We start from the raw sequence: 17,568 nt of genomic DNA on the forward strand, positions 1-17,568 counted from the left end.
CACCCTGAGTGAGTCCTCTGTTATATGTGTGTGTGTGTGTGTCAGAGTGACAGAGATCTGGCGGGTCTGTAATTGGAGTGGGAATAGTAGAAGGGCCCCTGAGAGTCCCCTGAGGCCCCATTGTGATAGACTGTCCTCTGAATGTGACATACACACAAGCACAGAAGTTCCCCCCAATGACTGACAAATTAAATAGAGTATAAATGTCCTGGATACTGCGTCATAACTGCTACCCTTGACCTGAGTATCCTTCACTTCTCCATTCTAGCTCACTTATGTTCTCCTGTTTTTGCTTTCTCTTTATCTTCTTTACTTGTTCACCTCAGCACCACTGTGAATCATTCACCATTCTGTGAATAAAAAAATATCTCCATCATCGTCCCTCTCTGTTTAATCTCATGGACGCTGTAAAATTCTGTCATGAGAGATATCCTGACCCACAGTGCGTCATGGAAAGTGACAAAGACATTCTAAAAGTTATGAACCTTCCCGGTTCTCAGTGCGGGACGTGGAGGCTGTTTTCCGGGACAGAGTTCACCTTATTGTCGGTATGGAATACTGGGCAGGTACTGGTGACTTTTCCACATATAAATTCATCAATTATTCCCCTTGTAAAGTTTCCAAAGACCTACAACACTGCTGTGGGAAGTATAAAGTCCCTGAGTTCAAGTATTGAAATCACGTCACGTACTGTAATCATCACCTGTATACAGCGGCTGTAAACGTGTGTTTTCGTACAGTGGCGTAAACTTGGCTCTTTTCATAACCAAAAATTCAAGAACAAAAGTATAAGAGAAGGATTGAATGATGCTTTTGTCAGCTTTCAACCTTCAGTAGTCACTGAGCGTTGTTTCCAAGGGCAAAAAACATTTCATACTACAGGTTAGCCTAACATTAGCAGCTAATCTCATCATTCAACCTAGCAACACATTTGTCTGAAACACACAACAAAGCATAACGGCATCGTCTGTCTTGTTCGTCCAAGTATGTAACGGTCACCATCAACAGTTTTGTTAGAATGCAGTCTTATTTTCTTTTTATTCCTCATCATACTTAAAATGCTTTGACTTTTTCTCTATGTCTTCTACCTTGACTATGCAAAAGCAGTTTTTCAAACCAACTTATGGAGCTAAGGTTAGCTTAGTTACCTAGCTTGATACAGATGATAAAATCTGCAGTTGTTTGAGCTGAAATACGAAACGTGCTCTTGCTTGCGTCTGTCTGAAATCACAACTGCAAGTGTTGTGCGACAGCAAAAAGTGTAGCAACAGTAATTAAGTGAGTTGGGCTTAGAACATTATAACATTATTGTTATTATTTGAAATTTCCGTCTTCCAGCCCCATGTCTAATATTCTTACTCAGAGCCATGATGAGGAACAAATTAAATTGAAGTAATGATAAAATATGTTCATACATCCTCAGTAAAACCTGATTAAATTCAAGCTAAGGATTTCCCATAGGTAATCAGTGTAGTATTGATCAATTATATGATAAATCTGCAATTAATATAACAGCACCATATCTGTTGGCTTCAATGAAAGGCCAATATTCACTTGAACTAAACCTGCAGCACTTGGTCTGCCACCATGTTCCTTCCTTAAGTCTTAGAGCAGTTCTGTAGTTAAACAGTTCGGCACCTCACGCCTTTCCGTATTAAAATTATAACCCAAAGTGTACAGCTCTGCAGAAGTTGCAGATAAATTTATTCACCTGAACAAATTATACAGAAATATTCTCATGCCAAAGTTATGTTGCATAGTTCCCAACGGTTTCATGGTTCAGTGAAGGGTTTCTCTTTCTCTTTTCTGTGTGTTCAAAACACTGCTCAAGATTCAGAAATAGCACATACCTAACGTCTGAGAAGCAGAGGAAACCTTGTGTTTGTCTTGTACATCCCTCAGAAATGTATGCAAACATAAATTTATGAGTGGTGTAAATGTCAATAAAGCTGTTTTGACTGTCAGATATCTTTTGTTGTCTATAGGTCAAAACAAACTCAAGAGACTCGTCCAAGAACAATCACACAAGTTTCATTTTCTGATTTGCCACCTCAATGGTTAAAGGGTGGTCAAATTATGGCTTCATCCACTTAATTTAGTTTAGATAATGGTTATGATCATAGTTGATGGGGAATAATTGCCATAATTAAAAAAAAAAAAAAAAAAAAAAAAAAAAAAAAAGCAGCATCTTTAAGACAGGACATGAACCCTGTTTCACTGAATAACATTACGCTAGTTTTTACTTTGTGCAAGATCAAAATAATTGTGTTCATGCTCCCAAATCATTGCTCATCAAGGAAACAACAACATTCTGTCATTTAGAATCCAAAGATGCAACATCTTCCTATATCCACACTATTGGGTTTTCTCAGCTCTCAAACTCAAATTCAACTTGATTGGCCATTTCTGGGCTATGTTAAAAGTGAGAAAATCAAGACTTGTATAAATTTAGGTTATAATATCCAGTGGTTTTAAGTGATACAGAGGTCCTGACAATTTTTTAAGGAAAGACATCAGTCTACATTCATTGCTGATTTCTACTTACCCCCCAAACTTTTACAGCTAAACACCAATCATTTGCTTAAAAGTTGTGTATTGTCCAAAGCCTTGGGGAACCAAGGTTCCACCAACAGAATTAACCATTTTCACAGTTAATCTTACTAGTAATAATTCTGACGGTATCATCATTGCCTGCTTGTATGTACAGCAGTATCTTTTAGTATCATGGAGAAGAGGATCAGCTGTGGCTCAGGTGGTGTAGTGCGGGTCATCCACTAATGAGATGATCGGTGGTCCGATCTCCAGTTCCTCTAGTCTGCATGTCAAAGTAGCTCCCAAACCGATGAGCAGTTGGCACCTTACATGGTAGTCAATGCCATCAGTGTATGAATGTGTGTGTGTGAATGGGTGATTGAGATATGTAGTCTGAAAGCGCCTTGGTCCGAAGACCAAAAAGGTCCTATGTAAGTACAGCCAATTACCATTTCTTGCCTCATGCAATAACCACCTCTACAAAACTATGGCTCTGAGCAATGGTAAGGGAATTAGTCTCCTTCACCAATTTTCTTGTGTTCAGGAACTTCTTTAATGAAATTCATGACTCTGCCACAGGGGAAAACGCTTGTTTGACTTTAGAATTTCAATGCCTTAATCTGAATAAATTTGGTGTTTTACATGTAACGTCAACTAAAATCTGAGTAAAACTAACAATATTAATATTCTGTTCCAGTCACTATGATGTACATTTTGAAACAAGAAATTATTTTTGAGTTCTTGTAATTTCATTGGCATGAGAACTTTGGTGTGACATTTTAAAGAGTTCACCAGCTTCAAAGAAAATTCTCTCACTTCAACAGCCTGAAGGTCTTTACTTGAGTTGGCGTCCAGCTGAGTGTCCTTTGTTATAACACCTGTAATGGATTGTATTCTCTCTGTGATTTTCACCTTGGCTTGACTGCCTCCCATTGAGGTGGTGGATCACTCTGCCTTTGTTTCCTGTCAGTTCTGCAATGACAGAGTTGACAGCTGCGGTAGTATTTCCTCATTTTTAGCTTCCCTAATACCCAACTGACACTGTTAAATTCATGATGTTTCGGTCTTATGATTTCTGACAGCAGTGCCTTAAGCTCTGTTGTGTGTAGTTCTTTTTTTTTTTTAAATCTTAGCTGACATTTTGTGAATGAAACCTGCGCATGAATGGAGCAAAACAGGGGCATCGACTTCCACTTTCTCAAACTTTTTACACCCTGTACCACCTCAGACTATATTCAGGTACCACCAGTATAATACGTTAAAATATAGTAGGCTTACTCTATTCAGCTAGAGCCAGTTCACACAGGAGTCAGGTTTACTCCTAATAGGAAGATTTTTTTTTTTCATTAAATGTTGTTAAATCCTGAACAGCACCAGTTCAAGAACTGGAGTTACTACAGTGGAGAAGGGGTACTCCTGAGCTGCACATCTCTTCTATATAGTTCTGGTTTGGAGTCATGATTGCAGTGTTTATTTTACCTCCACTTACTACCTCCCTGTCACATTTTAGTTAGTAACTAATCATGGAGGTGTGTGCGCTACCTGCATGAATGAAACATTTCTATGGAGCAAGGTGTGATCTCATAGTCTCAAGTATTTCAGTTCAAATTCTTGTAGAATTGATGATATTAAATGTTTCTAAATTAATTTATTTAATTAAAAAATACATTTCAGAGTTTTCTTCGCATACCACTCAAGGGAGCTTGCGTACTAACAGTTGTACCAGTGTTGTAGACAATTTATCTACATTTGTATGGGTAGATTACCTTTATATGTGACGTTCTGACCTACTCAAGACATTTAACATTGCTGCTGATTTGGATCATAATCTCACAAAAAGCAAATTACAGCCATATTTCAATCTCAATAGCTCACTCTCTTTATCTTTGTTCTTTAATGATCAATATTAGTTACAAACTTCTCAGTTTTGTAGCTGAGACAATGATGAATTTTGGCTCAAGACACATTTAATTTCAACGAAAATTATAAAAAGCAGCTCGTATTTTAGCAAGCCCATTACTAATAATATCTACTTATGAAATCTGACTTGCATTTTTTGACTGAATTGAATATTTCTTCTAAAATAGTTAAGCCCTGAAGCAGCTCTGTGACTTATAAGTCTCATTAAAGCAACTGTCAAAATTCATGCAGTTCATTAAGTTATTTTTAATTGGATTTTAATGTAGAAGGTTTTCATGTAAGAGGTTTCATTTTAATTTTTTTTCGCTTATTTTCTTTCAGCACTTCCCGTGTTTTAAAGCAACAACCATCGGGCCTCTGCTCTCTGTTCTTGCCTCAGGGCTCCTGCTTCCTCTGACGTTTTATCGAAGTCAGTTCGAGGTCGGAGATCCTCATAAATTTTGATGGTCGTGCACTACCTCAGTGAGATGTACACTTAGTAGATTACATTAGATTAGATTAGATGAAACATTAATGATTCCTGTGGGGGAAAGTGAGTCATTGCTGCTGCAAAGAATTGGATATAGTAATAGCTAGGAGGACATAAATAGTAATAGAGCAAATAAAGGGTATGTAGAAATATGTCCGTGAATGCTAATGTGTCTCGTCAAAAACGATCAACTCTCAATTATACTGTCACACTATGCCAGTTTGAAAAGTAATCAAGGAATCACACATGAAAGCCATCCAGCTGATTTTATCCCTCTGTGGTGAATGTACAGCAGGCGCTAAGGTCTTCTAAACTCTAGGAGGGCTTTCAGCAGGACGTGGTTATAACCTTGTAGACATGCACACCCATTGAGTTAGACATCAGATCACGCTGAATGTGATGCAGTGAGATTGTATTTTTGACTCAAGTGTCAGACATTGAGTCTAAAGCATGTACTATAAGGATGGTGGAAGGAGCAGAATACAATACATACAGAGGCATTCAGCATCCAAAAGAGACATCACAGGAATGACAAATACAATTATGTTTCATATATAGATATGGTAGCATACTTATACAACATACACTGTGTAGCCCACACTGACCAACAAACACCGTTCTTAAATGAGCAGATTTCTTTTTGGTTGAGGTTTCTGCTGTTGACCCACCAGTTCATTGTCTTTAGAGTATGGTATGACTGTTGGATTGAGGCAGATTCCATAACAGACAATTTACTGTATTTCTTTGTCAATAGTAGATTATATATAATGTCCATCTATTCATACAATATCAATATATATAATATCTATATTGCCCTTCCAGGGTTTTCTTTTGCAAATCACGGGTTATCTTAGTTATGAATGACCTGCACTTTCATTTAAAGTCATTGTCTTCATGGCATGGTTTGGATTACAGGTGTGATAACTGTGGTATCCAAAACATGAAATATTGATATCATATTAATAATACACATATGATAATATCTTATAAATGATCCTTCTAAAACCATTTCAATTTCTTTCTGTTCTTGTTTTGTGTGTCAGTGCCTTCACCTCTCTACACTCATACTTTATGTGTAATTCAAAACTCTATAAAAGTAAAAAATAAATGTGAAAGTCATAATAATCATAATAATTATTTAATAATATATATTTTAAAATATTTACGATATGAAGTTTTACCCCACTACATGTATGACACTATTGTGACTAGTTTCTTATTTTTATATTTTATACCGAAAATTAATCAGTTTATGAGATATGACACCTTGCAGCAGTTTATAAAAGATATAAATAATATAAAATTTAAGTTCCTTCTTGATCATCTTGGATGATAATCCAATGTCATATAGGTTCAAAGCAGGTCTTTTACTTGTGATGAAGTATTTCTACAGTCTGTTATTCTTCCTCCAACACTTAGCTCGATACTTGAAACAGCATATGGAGCCAGATTTCCAGCCAGAGGCTATCATCATGTTATTGAGACTATTAGGCCATCTCCTTGGCAACCCCCTAAGCCACCTGGAGGAGGACCCTTGGGCAACTGTAACTTTGCAGGCAGTAATCATAAGAGCTGGTTGCCATGGTTAAAGCTCTTTTCTTGTGAGGATGGAGATGCAGCTGCAGCCAGCACGCTGTCACACACACCTGTGAGATGTGCCCGTGAGTGTCCTTTCCCTCATTCACTTTGAGTCGGCTCACGTCATATCCACTAAACTGAATAAATCCAAAAATGCAGTTTACTTTAAAATTTGGCACCAGAAGTGTTCTGGTTTCTATTTGTCGTCTGAATAGTATTGAGTAGTATCATGTTTGATTGGGAGAAGAGGCGGAACACAATGACCGAAATACAATCTTTGAACCCATCTGCTATCATCTGATGACCATTTATAAGCTCTTTTTGAAGTTATCTACATTCATATGTAGATATTTGTATATGGAGATTAGCAGAAATGTGTCTCACTCATCATTCTCGTATAGTTTGGCTTCACTGGAAGCCCAGACACATTGGCCATTCCTCCCAGTGGCTATATCATTGTCAGCTTATAGTCTGCACCAAGCTGTATGAATGTACAAGTATAATACATACATTCACTGTGTTTACTTCAGGAAAACCTCATAGTCCCTCTGTTCTTCAGAGAGTAAAAATTATAGACCTAGTACCAAACTTAAAATATATAAAAATTAACATAAACGTTTTGAAAGAATGAACAAGGATAGTAAATATGTAACATGATACAAACACATACAGTATAAAACATAGGCATCGTGTCCATGACGTCACCCACAGGTTTCTGAAGAGTCGTTATGAAGGCCACAATGCTGTTTTGGTCCGTCCTCCACGTGACTTCAAACCCTACTGGGAGCATTTCAGAAACTGAGCAGTGATCAGATTTTCTTTGGTTTAGGTGCTTCTAAACATGTAAATGAATATTTAGTTACATTTTTCCTCTTTGGGCTGTTCTGTTTTGAAAATCGACTCTCTATGCCGTTTACGGGAAGTGGAAACACTTTTGAACAGAATTGCTGTGGTGCCAGTGGGGTTTGAAACACTGACTAACACCGTGACTAAAAATTCAGACTCAGGAAATTAGCTATAGAGACCAAAACTTGTAGTCAGCACTTGGCGTTAGCCTCATTTCACAGTCACAGAAATTATATAGCAAACAAATTAATGACAAACCAAAAACACATTACAAACATTACTTTGTCACTGATGTCTCAGTATTTTTTTCTTTATACTGTGATGCATTATTATACACTTATGAGCAATTGTTATATTTTATAGTGCAACTTTCCTCAAATAATTTACAGTGTTTTGTTATATAAATGTAACCTATTTGAACCAGTATACTATATTTTTACGTGCAGTTTTATAGTTCAGAAGTTGTGAAATGCTCTCTAAATGCCTCTAAAGATGATTATTGTACACATTTTTATGGCCTTTTCTGACTATTATTGCACTCTGCTCTGACGGACTGTACTTTAGAGGCTTTGAACAGACGACAGCTGCTTTCAGTTCAAGTGAGTTTCATCGCTTACTATGAATTTACAACCTGGTTAAATTGCATTGTTTTCTGCTCAGTGTGGTTTCAAAATATGTTGGACCATCTGTCACACACACACACACACATATACAAACACCTACTCCTCAGAGTTCATGGCCTCTGTAATAAAGTTAAGCCCATGTTATGAGTTCCCAGATCCTTTTAAACCTTTCAGCTCTTATTAAGGTTTTACTGGCTGGAGAGGAAGACCTGAAAGAGGAAGACGACCCAACAGGCATCTAAAGAATAATTCCCATGACTGTCTCATTTTCCCATGAGGCCTCTGTTCTGTATTCAGCTTGTCTGCATGTCTGTTACTCTCTGGCTCACAGCCTCGTTCAGCTCTGATTCCCGTTACCGAGTCTGTCATGGTGTGTGAGTGGGCACGAGTGAACACCTACGCACGTATGTGTGTAGCACAGGGTGTGAAAACGGTGGCGGCGGCAGCGCAGGGTTACAGAAGGAGATCTATTACTTCGGGATGGCAGCCGGCCTTAATTACAGCTAACTATAGACAGAGTGGAGGGAGAGGAAAAGAGAGGGAAGGCATGTAGAGAGCGAGAGAGACGGAACAATGAGAATAATTAAAAAGTCTATTTGAAACCATGAGATTATTACAGCAATGAAGTTTGTGTAATGGCTTGTACAATGCTCTAATTCATACTTCTTTTTTTATACATGCAAACACTGCATGTCACAAATTCCCAACTTTGTGTCCCTTTACTGAATAAATGGCCTGGTCTAAGTGTGTGTGCGTGTGCGTGTGTGTGTGTGTGTGTGTGTCTGAATAGTATTGGCCTGACTAAAGATTGGAAAAGATGCAACTATAAAATGCCACTACAAAAGCAAAACAAAATAACTTCATAGCATATAGAAGCATATTTGGAAGCACATAAACCAAGAAAATGACCAAATCTGAGCAAGTAAGTCTGGTGGGCTAAACGCTCTGCTTCTGAAATCTCTGTGATGTTTGAAGTTGTGTGGAAAATCAGAACAAAAGTTATCTCATGACACTTTCTATACAGAGCAGGTTTAAACAGTACTCAACAATTCCCACCATGAGCAAGCACTTGATGACAATGGCAAGGAAAAGCTTCCTTTAACAGGCAGGAACTGAGCAGAAATCTACTGAATTATTCTGAATATACAGTTACTCCAAAACCCCACAAGGGCATGTCTCTGTCATAATACAGCCGTGACGATGTTTTGGTCCATCCTTGACGTGACCTAAAACCCACCATGAGCGTTTCAGAAGCGTAGCGGTTTGCCCGCCAGACCTGCTGGGCCTGTGGAGTTTGAAACGCGTTACATACTTGCCCAGTGAAATCTGAGGGTTACAAAGACAAAAGTGGCTATGTCAAATTATTCCAAAGGTCCAACATTATTCTGTGCAAAAAAAGAACTTCTGCTTTACAGTGTGTTAAGATTGAACATGAAACACATTTCTGCCACACATTAGTCATAAATCTGACCAATGGATTGTTTTATTTGCTCCACTGTTTTCAAACCTTTGGAATTTTCATGCATGGACCTTCACCTTAATATACACTGACCACAGCAAATTTGCATCAAGTCCTCGAATGTCTTTACATTGAGTCAATATGCAGATGAGATGCCTTTTTAAACTTTGTTTTCTCTCAACACATCATGATCCATGTGCTCAAAATCATCTTAATCACTGACGTAATGATTGATGGCATATTTACTGTAGAGCTGATCAATATTACGGCAGCTGTGTCAAGCTTAAACTGATTTTTAATGACATCTAATGAACCCACTCTAGTGTGCATGAACGTTATTTTTGATCATTATACATTTCAGAATGTCTTAAGTGTCACTGCAGCTTATTCTCCCCAAAATAAACATGCTGACTTTTTCAGACTCATTAACTTAAACTTTAGTCCACATACACACACTCACACACACTCACACACACACACACACACCTTACATTAATGCTCACACATTGTCAATGGTGACATTTCCCACTTTGTTTCTCATTCCTAATTAGCAGTCTCTTCCGCTTGCACGACATAGTCCCGGCCAATCGGTGAAACCCGCTCATTACCCAGGGTTTGTTTCAGTGTCTTTGTCAAATGAGGAGTGAAAGTGACAGCTCAACCTAACCTCCACGTGACCGGCCTCCTCACTGCTGCTAGAGGACTGAACTTGGCTATGATCTCAGGGCACACAGGATGGTACTCTGAAGCTAATTGAAATGCCACCCTGTTCTTTCTTTTTATGTCTTCTCTTTCTTCTTAGTTCTGGATGTCTGCCCTGGCCACCACCATCCCAGTGCCCTGTGGAGCCTTCATGCCAGTATTTGTCATTGGTAAGAAGCAAGTGTGTGTGTGTGTGTGTGTGTGTGTGTGTGTGTGTGTGTAAAAGTAGATTTGAAGAGAGGAGCAAGAAGTTCTTTCTGAGAGTTGTGTTAGAAAAACTGACAGTTTTCATATCAGTCTATAGTCAGCAGCTGGTTATCTTATGCTGGCCTACTACTTTTAAACTACTTTTTCAAATGATTAACTGTCACAGACAAAATTTCAATTTCGTTATACAATTCTGAAAGTTTTGCTCGAGCTTTGGCACGCTTCCATCATCTCGATCATTTGGTGTTTAGTCTTGGCTCCTGCAAATAAATCAATCACGGGTTTCAACAACCAATAGATGCCCTCTCTCAAACACCATCAGGAAGTCAACAACTGGCTCCGCAGTAGCAAATTTAGTTGTTTAGCACTGTGTTGGCAGTCGCCTGCTCACTCAAGGGAGGCACAACTACATGAAGCCTTGATTCTCTTGGATGGTAGAGAAGGAATAAAATTAGTGTCAGTTGTATTTCCACCCATTGCAGGATGGGAAAAAATCTCAAGCTCTAGCTGTAGTCTTGTTAATAGTGACCCTACAAGATCTGAATCTGTTTTCTATATGGTTGGCTTTAGCTTAGCACAAAGACTGGAGAAACAGCTAGTCCAGCTCTATCTGCTCTCACTAATTACTTCATGTCACATTTGTGTCCCAAAAGCAAAGTGTAAAAACATTTTTGACAGAGCCAACTAATAGTCTTCCTAATAAGCTAAGATAGGCTAAGCTAAGCCACTGCTGTCTGTAGCTTCATATTTTACAGACAGTTTGTTTCCCATCTTACCCTTCCCAAAATGTGATAAATGTAATATATTTGAATACATTTTAATATGACCAACATTTAGTCTGTGCAAGAAAGTGTATTTTACAAAATGTCCAAATGAAATTACATCACATACACTCTGATTTCTCTCTGGCTGGCACTTTAGAGCAGTGACACGGTACAGTAGTGTTATATAAAGCCCAGTATTGAGCCTCTGCTTCTTTGTGCATGTCTGTCTATATCTTTCAGGGGCCGCCTTTGGTCGTCTGGTTGGAGAAAGCATGGCAGCCTGGTTCCCAGATGGCATTCACACAGATGGCACCATCTACCCCATAGTGCCAGGAGGCTACGCTGTCGTGGGTAAGTTAAAGACACAATCATGGTGTCTTGATGCGTCACCCATCACTCTGTATATTGCCTCTTACTTTACTGCTCTTTTAAGCACTTCCTGATGTGCTTTTCTTACTCATGTTATTTTACTTCTACTCGAGTAAAATATTGAACTTTTTCTGCTACTGCTCATGTAAAATGAATCAGCTTCAAATTCCAAGTTGAGACTCTAAATGTATCCTGATTAATGGAGACATGGGATAAGATCCGATTCAAACACCCAGGACAGAATCAAACTATATTTACAAAATCACCAGATTAGACTTAAAAAATAAATGAATGAATGAATGAATGAATGAATGAATGAATGAATAAATGAATAAATAAATAAATAAATAAATAAATAAATAAAGTAAAATTTGGCCGCAAAACATTTCTGACACAGGCTGACAAATCATTCACTGCAGACCTTTACAAACAGATTAGCTGAAATGTAGATGTCGTACTTAATAAATGACATTACAAAATTCTCAATATACACAGTGAATCATATGTTTACATTTTAATTTTTTCTGCATTATTGAACAGTTTACATAGTACTTAATTCTTGATTAGTTTTTATCCATTTTCTTCCACTTATCTGGGGTTGGGTTGCAGTGGCAGCAGGTTTAGCAGGGTGAGCTCCTTACCCTATCGCTTAGGCTGAGCCAGGCAGAGGAAGCTCATTTTTGTCGCTTGTATCTATGATCTCATTCTATTGGTCACTACCCAAACCTCATCGCCATAGGTGAGGGTTAGAAGGTAGATGGACTGGAAAACTGAGAGCCTCTTCCCCAAAACGGTCCTGTATAACGTCCACCAGTCTATCTCTTTTCCCATCATTTATAAACAGCTTGTTCTGTGAATTGAACAATGTGAATGGCATTTCATCTGATCCCTCCCATGGGAGCAAATTGGTAGCCTATGGTAGGGTAGACCCTACCAGAGTGTCTGTAATTTGAACTCTCAGAGGGTAAATCTTCTCCACAGAAACCAGGAGTAGATGCTGGTCCAAGTCTGTTTTCTGAGCTAGCTTCATCAAATGAAGACTTGGCTCGGTTTGTTTTGTATTATCTCTATCACTGAAAATTTGAAGACTGTCTCCACCACTGGAATAACTAGAGACTGGCTTAATATCATCTTCATCAGTGCAACATGGGTCGTCAAAGCACATCATTCTGGTTGGTCGTATATGGATGGGATCATCAGTGGAGCTCTCAACATCTGTATTGTTACCACTGGTGTGTGGATCTCCATCAATGCTGCTCTTGATGTTAGAAAACTTTTCGCTGTTGTTCTCGATGCTTGCATCGTAACCACTGTCGGTGAGTCTTTGCAGATGCAGCTCTCAATGTCTGAAGATCTGTCTTCATCTTCACTGCTGCAGTCTTCAGCGTCTGAATTGTCATCATTACGGCATCTCCAGCACTGGAATTATCAGTTAATATTTCTGGCAGGAGATCGAGATGGTTATGACTTTTCATAGCTGGAATCTGTCTTCTCACTTGAGTCCATGTCAGTGTCGCTGAGAGAATCATCTGACTCTGGTTCTGAGTCTAGATGAATCAAGGGTGAAAAGGTCATGAACTGAAGTGCCTTATTTTCATATGAGCTGGCGTCCATCACATTTACCAGGTGATCCATTGAAATAAAATGGTTCTTTAAAGATTCCCTTGGAGTGATTCTTCTTTCAGGATCCAGATCTAGAGTTGGAAGCTTAGAAATGCCATCCTATCTTCATACACAATATCATTTCTTTTCACTAGGTATGTTTGTACCGCATCCTCCAAATTCTCAACAAAGAACAATGAAGCAACCACAGGAAATGTGGACTCATCAGACCGCAGCACACCTTTACACTCTCAGTCCATCTCAGATGAGCTCAGGAAGTTGGCGATGTTTCTGGATGTTGTTGATATCTGTCTTTCTCTTTGCATAGTAGAGTCTTAACGAGCTGTATATCCACTAATTCTTTGTAATTGTGCATTGAGAAATGTTCTTAAACTGTTTTTCACACAGTAAACCTCGCCCCTCACTTGTCAAGCCTTTCGAGGATGCCTCTTTTATATCAAATCCAATTAATCCTAGTCAGGGTTGCTGATGCCAATATATCTGCAAAAAAATACAGCTGATGTATGCAACTGTCCAGTTCATCTAACTCTAGAGCAGGAGAAGCCTTAATGGTGAGCGAGTGCAGTGTCAGTTGGACTTTTCACATGAATATTCACATCACAGTTTCTGTGTAACAGGTGGAAGATGCAAACAGTCAGTAGTGACGGTTTTATTCTTATCTCATTTTTAAAGAACAACAATGTTCTTAATGATGTTTTGGACCTTTTAACAGAAAAATCCTTAATGTACTTCATGTCTTACAAACACCAGCTGTCTCTCCATCACCACGTCATTTCCATCCTTTCTGAAGTTGCGTGTCTAATGAGATTCAGTGTTGTGATTCCCTCCGCTGTGCTACTTGTTGACAGCCGTGCTGATTATGCCACTGTCGCAGGTTTTGGCGGCGGTTGTTTTTCTGGGCTGCTGATGTTGTTGTTGTCGTCGTTGTGGCGCACTGTAGCTGATGACTCAGTCTTTTACAGACCTGACACTCTGATGAGCCTCTTTCATCTCACAGCAGAGCTCGCTTTAAGGACTAAATGTTAGAGGACGGGCAGCGGGAGCAGCAGCATTTATCTGAGGAGGCTAGGCAGACATACACAGGCTTAATTAAGTAACGAGAAAGAACAATGAAACCTGCTTTTGTAGACTCTCTCACCCACCATCTGTTTCTCTCCTATCTCTTTTCACTTAATTTTAATGCTTTTATTCTCCTATATTTTTTTTCTCTCCCAGTGTTCATCTCATTCTTTGGATTGGACTCATCCATTTTCTCTGTCGAGCACTGAAGGCTCACTTTGCCCCATGCTGCTCTGTCTGCTTTGATGCAGCTTTTATATTGTTTTCACAACACGTTATTGGGAAAAAAACATTTGGAAATATTGAGGTTCTCTCTTGTATTGGATTATCTGAATAAGTCGATATTTTGCCTTATGGGCGTGTGAGAGAAGATAGTGTGGAGAATTCAGTTTGTTGGACTGAGAGTGGAAAGGAAACTGAAACAGGATGATGATGAAAACCAGGAGTGTGAATTAAGTATTGATTTCGTATTCTTAAATGTTGTTTTTATACATTTCTTGGACAGTAAAGTTGCATTAAATTATATATGACACATAGTAACATATTAGTGAGTCACATATTCACCACGTACACTAACAAAATCAAAGATTTGTGAAGAGGCAGTGATGGACGAATTATTCAGTCTTTAATTCAGCTGAAGTGAAATACCACAATGTGAAGTACTGCATTCCACATTCAAGTGCAGAAGAATTCTGAGAGGAAGAATGCTTTTATCACTTTTATATGTTTTCATCTGACTTTTTATTATAGTGCACAATACTTAACAGAGTTGGAATGACACCAGTTAGAATATAAAATCTTGACGTCTTAATACTCATGGTCTTAAAATTAAAAGTAGTTGTTGTGCAGAACAATGGCCCTTTTTAATGTTTCTATTTTATTATTATCAGTGTTGTATTCAACATTGTAAGTGGATCTAACCTTAACTACTTTAGACTTTAGTAAGTCAAATATGTAGCTGTAAGGTAACTACTAATAATAGATGAATATCAGACCTGAATATATCTCTGAAATGTGCTGGAGTATAAAGTCGTATAAAAAGAAACACTCAAAGAAAATGTTACTTTTCAGAGCTTTGGTAGATGTACTGAGAGGTTAAATATCACCATGTAGTTTGTTTTTTTAAACCCGAGAACAAACCTGTTTTCACTATAGTCACACTTGGCACTATCCTCCGTCACTGAGACTATTTCTGTATTTAGAATTCAGCAGGTCTGTTGGGAAGTGAGAAATTCCAGCAGTAGTAGTGAAGATCTTGAGTCACTGGTATTGTTCAACATCCTCTCTATTATATGCTATGGGCTTGTAAAACTATAATTTATTGCCCTCTGAAATCATGGTAATATTAAACAATTTTTCATTTTGATGGATGATGCCCCGGAAACTCTCACAAGGACCCCCTTTATTTAGCACCAGACCCCACCTTGAAAACCACTGATCTGAACAATTGCTTCTCTCCGGTTCTCCTACATTCTTTCTCTTACCTGACTGTCCTCTCCCCCCACCCAAAGGTGCGGCGGCCTTGTCCGGAGCTGTCACCCACACGGTTTCCACTGCAGTCATCGTGTTCGAGCTGACTGGCCAGATATCCCACATCCTGCCGGTGATGATAGCAGTGATCCTGGCCAACGCTGTGGCCCAGTCCCTGCAGCCCTCCCTCTACGACTCCATCATCAGGATCAAAAAGCTGCCCTACCTCCCAGAGCTGGGCTGGGGACACCACGAGTAAGTACAACACATGATGTTACATGGCACTACATTATTATAATGGGAACGGCAAACAAAACATTTGTCAATATTAATATTGCATGTGTTGACGATAATACATAATGCAACTGATGTTGTCAAGACAAATTACATCATTAGAGGATGTGCATTTAACGGAACATCATGCAGAGAAGAAGAAATGACAGTTTGAAGTCAGTGGAAAATGATCAAAGCCGTGCTACAGCTCCATGTGGTTTTAATGTTCATTGATGAAAAAGGGAGAATAGGATTGATCCATAGGACAAAGATGTCAGCGTTTGCAATAAGTTGAACTTATCACCAGTTGATTTTTTTCATGGATTTAAATGATCAATATACCATTCCTTTTTTGCATCATCTGCACCTGATGACATGTAGTGCTCCAATGTAAGGTAATGTTGTTTCATAGTTTTAAAAACGTCCACTTGAGGCTGGCTACAGAACGAGTCAGTCTCCATAAGTCCCCATGTTAAAATGTCCAACTTCACAGCAGAAGTAAACATGTTTACAACCTGCTACAAAAAACAGTTTTGGTCTTTATATCTGAAATGTGAGTCGTCATGTGTGGCAGCTTTGATTGAGAGGTAGGTGCCATTACAGCTGGCTTGTTTGAGCACCCAGGCTTCATTCAGCCCACCTCAAGTGCACCAAAGATCCACATCTTTGCCCATTTTTAAGCAGGACATCAGAAACCTATGGGTGACGTCACGCCTACAGCGTCCATTCTTTATACTGTCATCATGTACTGTGATCAAAATATTGTGAAAAATAGTCCTGAACTTTGTATTGTTACGGATGCTATAAGATTGTGTACTGTACGAGGGAGATCCTGACCCACCATGCATAGTGGAATGAGATGAAGAGATTGCGGGTTTTCTCACATCACATCACATAATCACTGCAGATAAACCGGCTCTCACTGTCGAGGTGAAGGTTGTTTTCATGGGGACAGTTCCCCAAGAGAGGTGACTCTTACACATATAAATTGCTGTTTGCTGTTTGGTCTCATAAAGGAAATGGCTGTAACAACACCTTTAGTGCTATTTGTTCTGTGGAACTCTAATTAGTCACATAATGGCTTCAATACTGTGTTAATGTTGCCAGTCTTAATGTAATGTGTTAATAGGTAAAACTGAGTGCGCTGTGAGTCTTAATGGTTTTAGATATTGCTTTTAATTTAGCCGTCTGAACTCCAAATAACACGCCTACACACCTTCAAGGTGCACTTGGAATTACAGAGAGGAATTCAAAGGGTGGAGGTGCCTAGCTTTTAATTGCTTCACCCTCATTAATAATTTATACCAACCACACACAATGCTGAATGGGATTACCAGCTGGTTGATGTCCTCCAAGCCCAAAAAAAAACGCACAGAAGCACTTCTCATTTAATTGTTCGAAGCCGATTATTGTTATGGATGTTGGCAAATCATTAGGTGGAGATAATAGTTTGGATGCATCATCCACAAATTGAGAGTAATGAGGAAAATTTTTTATTTCATCCTCCATCTGTTCATCATTCTCTGTGGCCATCCCCTGAAGAGCTTCGTCTCAGCCTGCTACTGGAGTCCTTCTCTTTCTGCATCAGCACCTCAGTTGACCCACACTATCCATCTCTTTGTTGTCTATTCCTCCCTCACTCTGTCTCTGCTGCTCTATTCTCCTCTGTCTCTC

The 17,568-nt window shown here is 38.9% G+C and overlaps 1 protein-coding gene across 5 annotated transcripts in view; it reads left to right on the forward strand.

Moving 5' to 3' along the window:
- Positions 1 to 17,568, forward strand: part of clcn2c (chloride channel 2c) — a 160,136-nt gene that overhangs the window by 106,640 nt on the left and 35,928 nt on the right. For all 5 annotated transcript variants that reach the window (XM_019270105.2, XM_019270106.2, XM_019270108.2 and 2 more), the window contains 3 exons: positions 10,230 to 10,299; positions 11,341 to 11,451; positions 15,663 to 15,876. In XM_019270105.2, the coding sequence (XP_019125650.1) occupies positions 10,230 to 10,299; positions 11,341 to 11,451; positions 15,663 to 15,876 (395 nt within the window). The remainder of the gene's footprint in view (positions 1 to 10,229; positions 10,300 to 11,340; positions 11,452 to 15,662; positions 15,877 to 17,568) is intronic.

Source organism: Larimichthys crocea, chromosome VII (genome assembly GCF_000972845.2).
Source record: "Larimichthys crocea isolate SSNF chromosome VII, L_crocea_2.0, whole genome shotgun sequence".
NCBI lineage: Eukaryota > Metazoa > Chordata > Actinopteri > Sciaenidae > Larimichthys > Larimichthys crocea.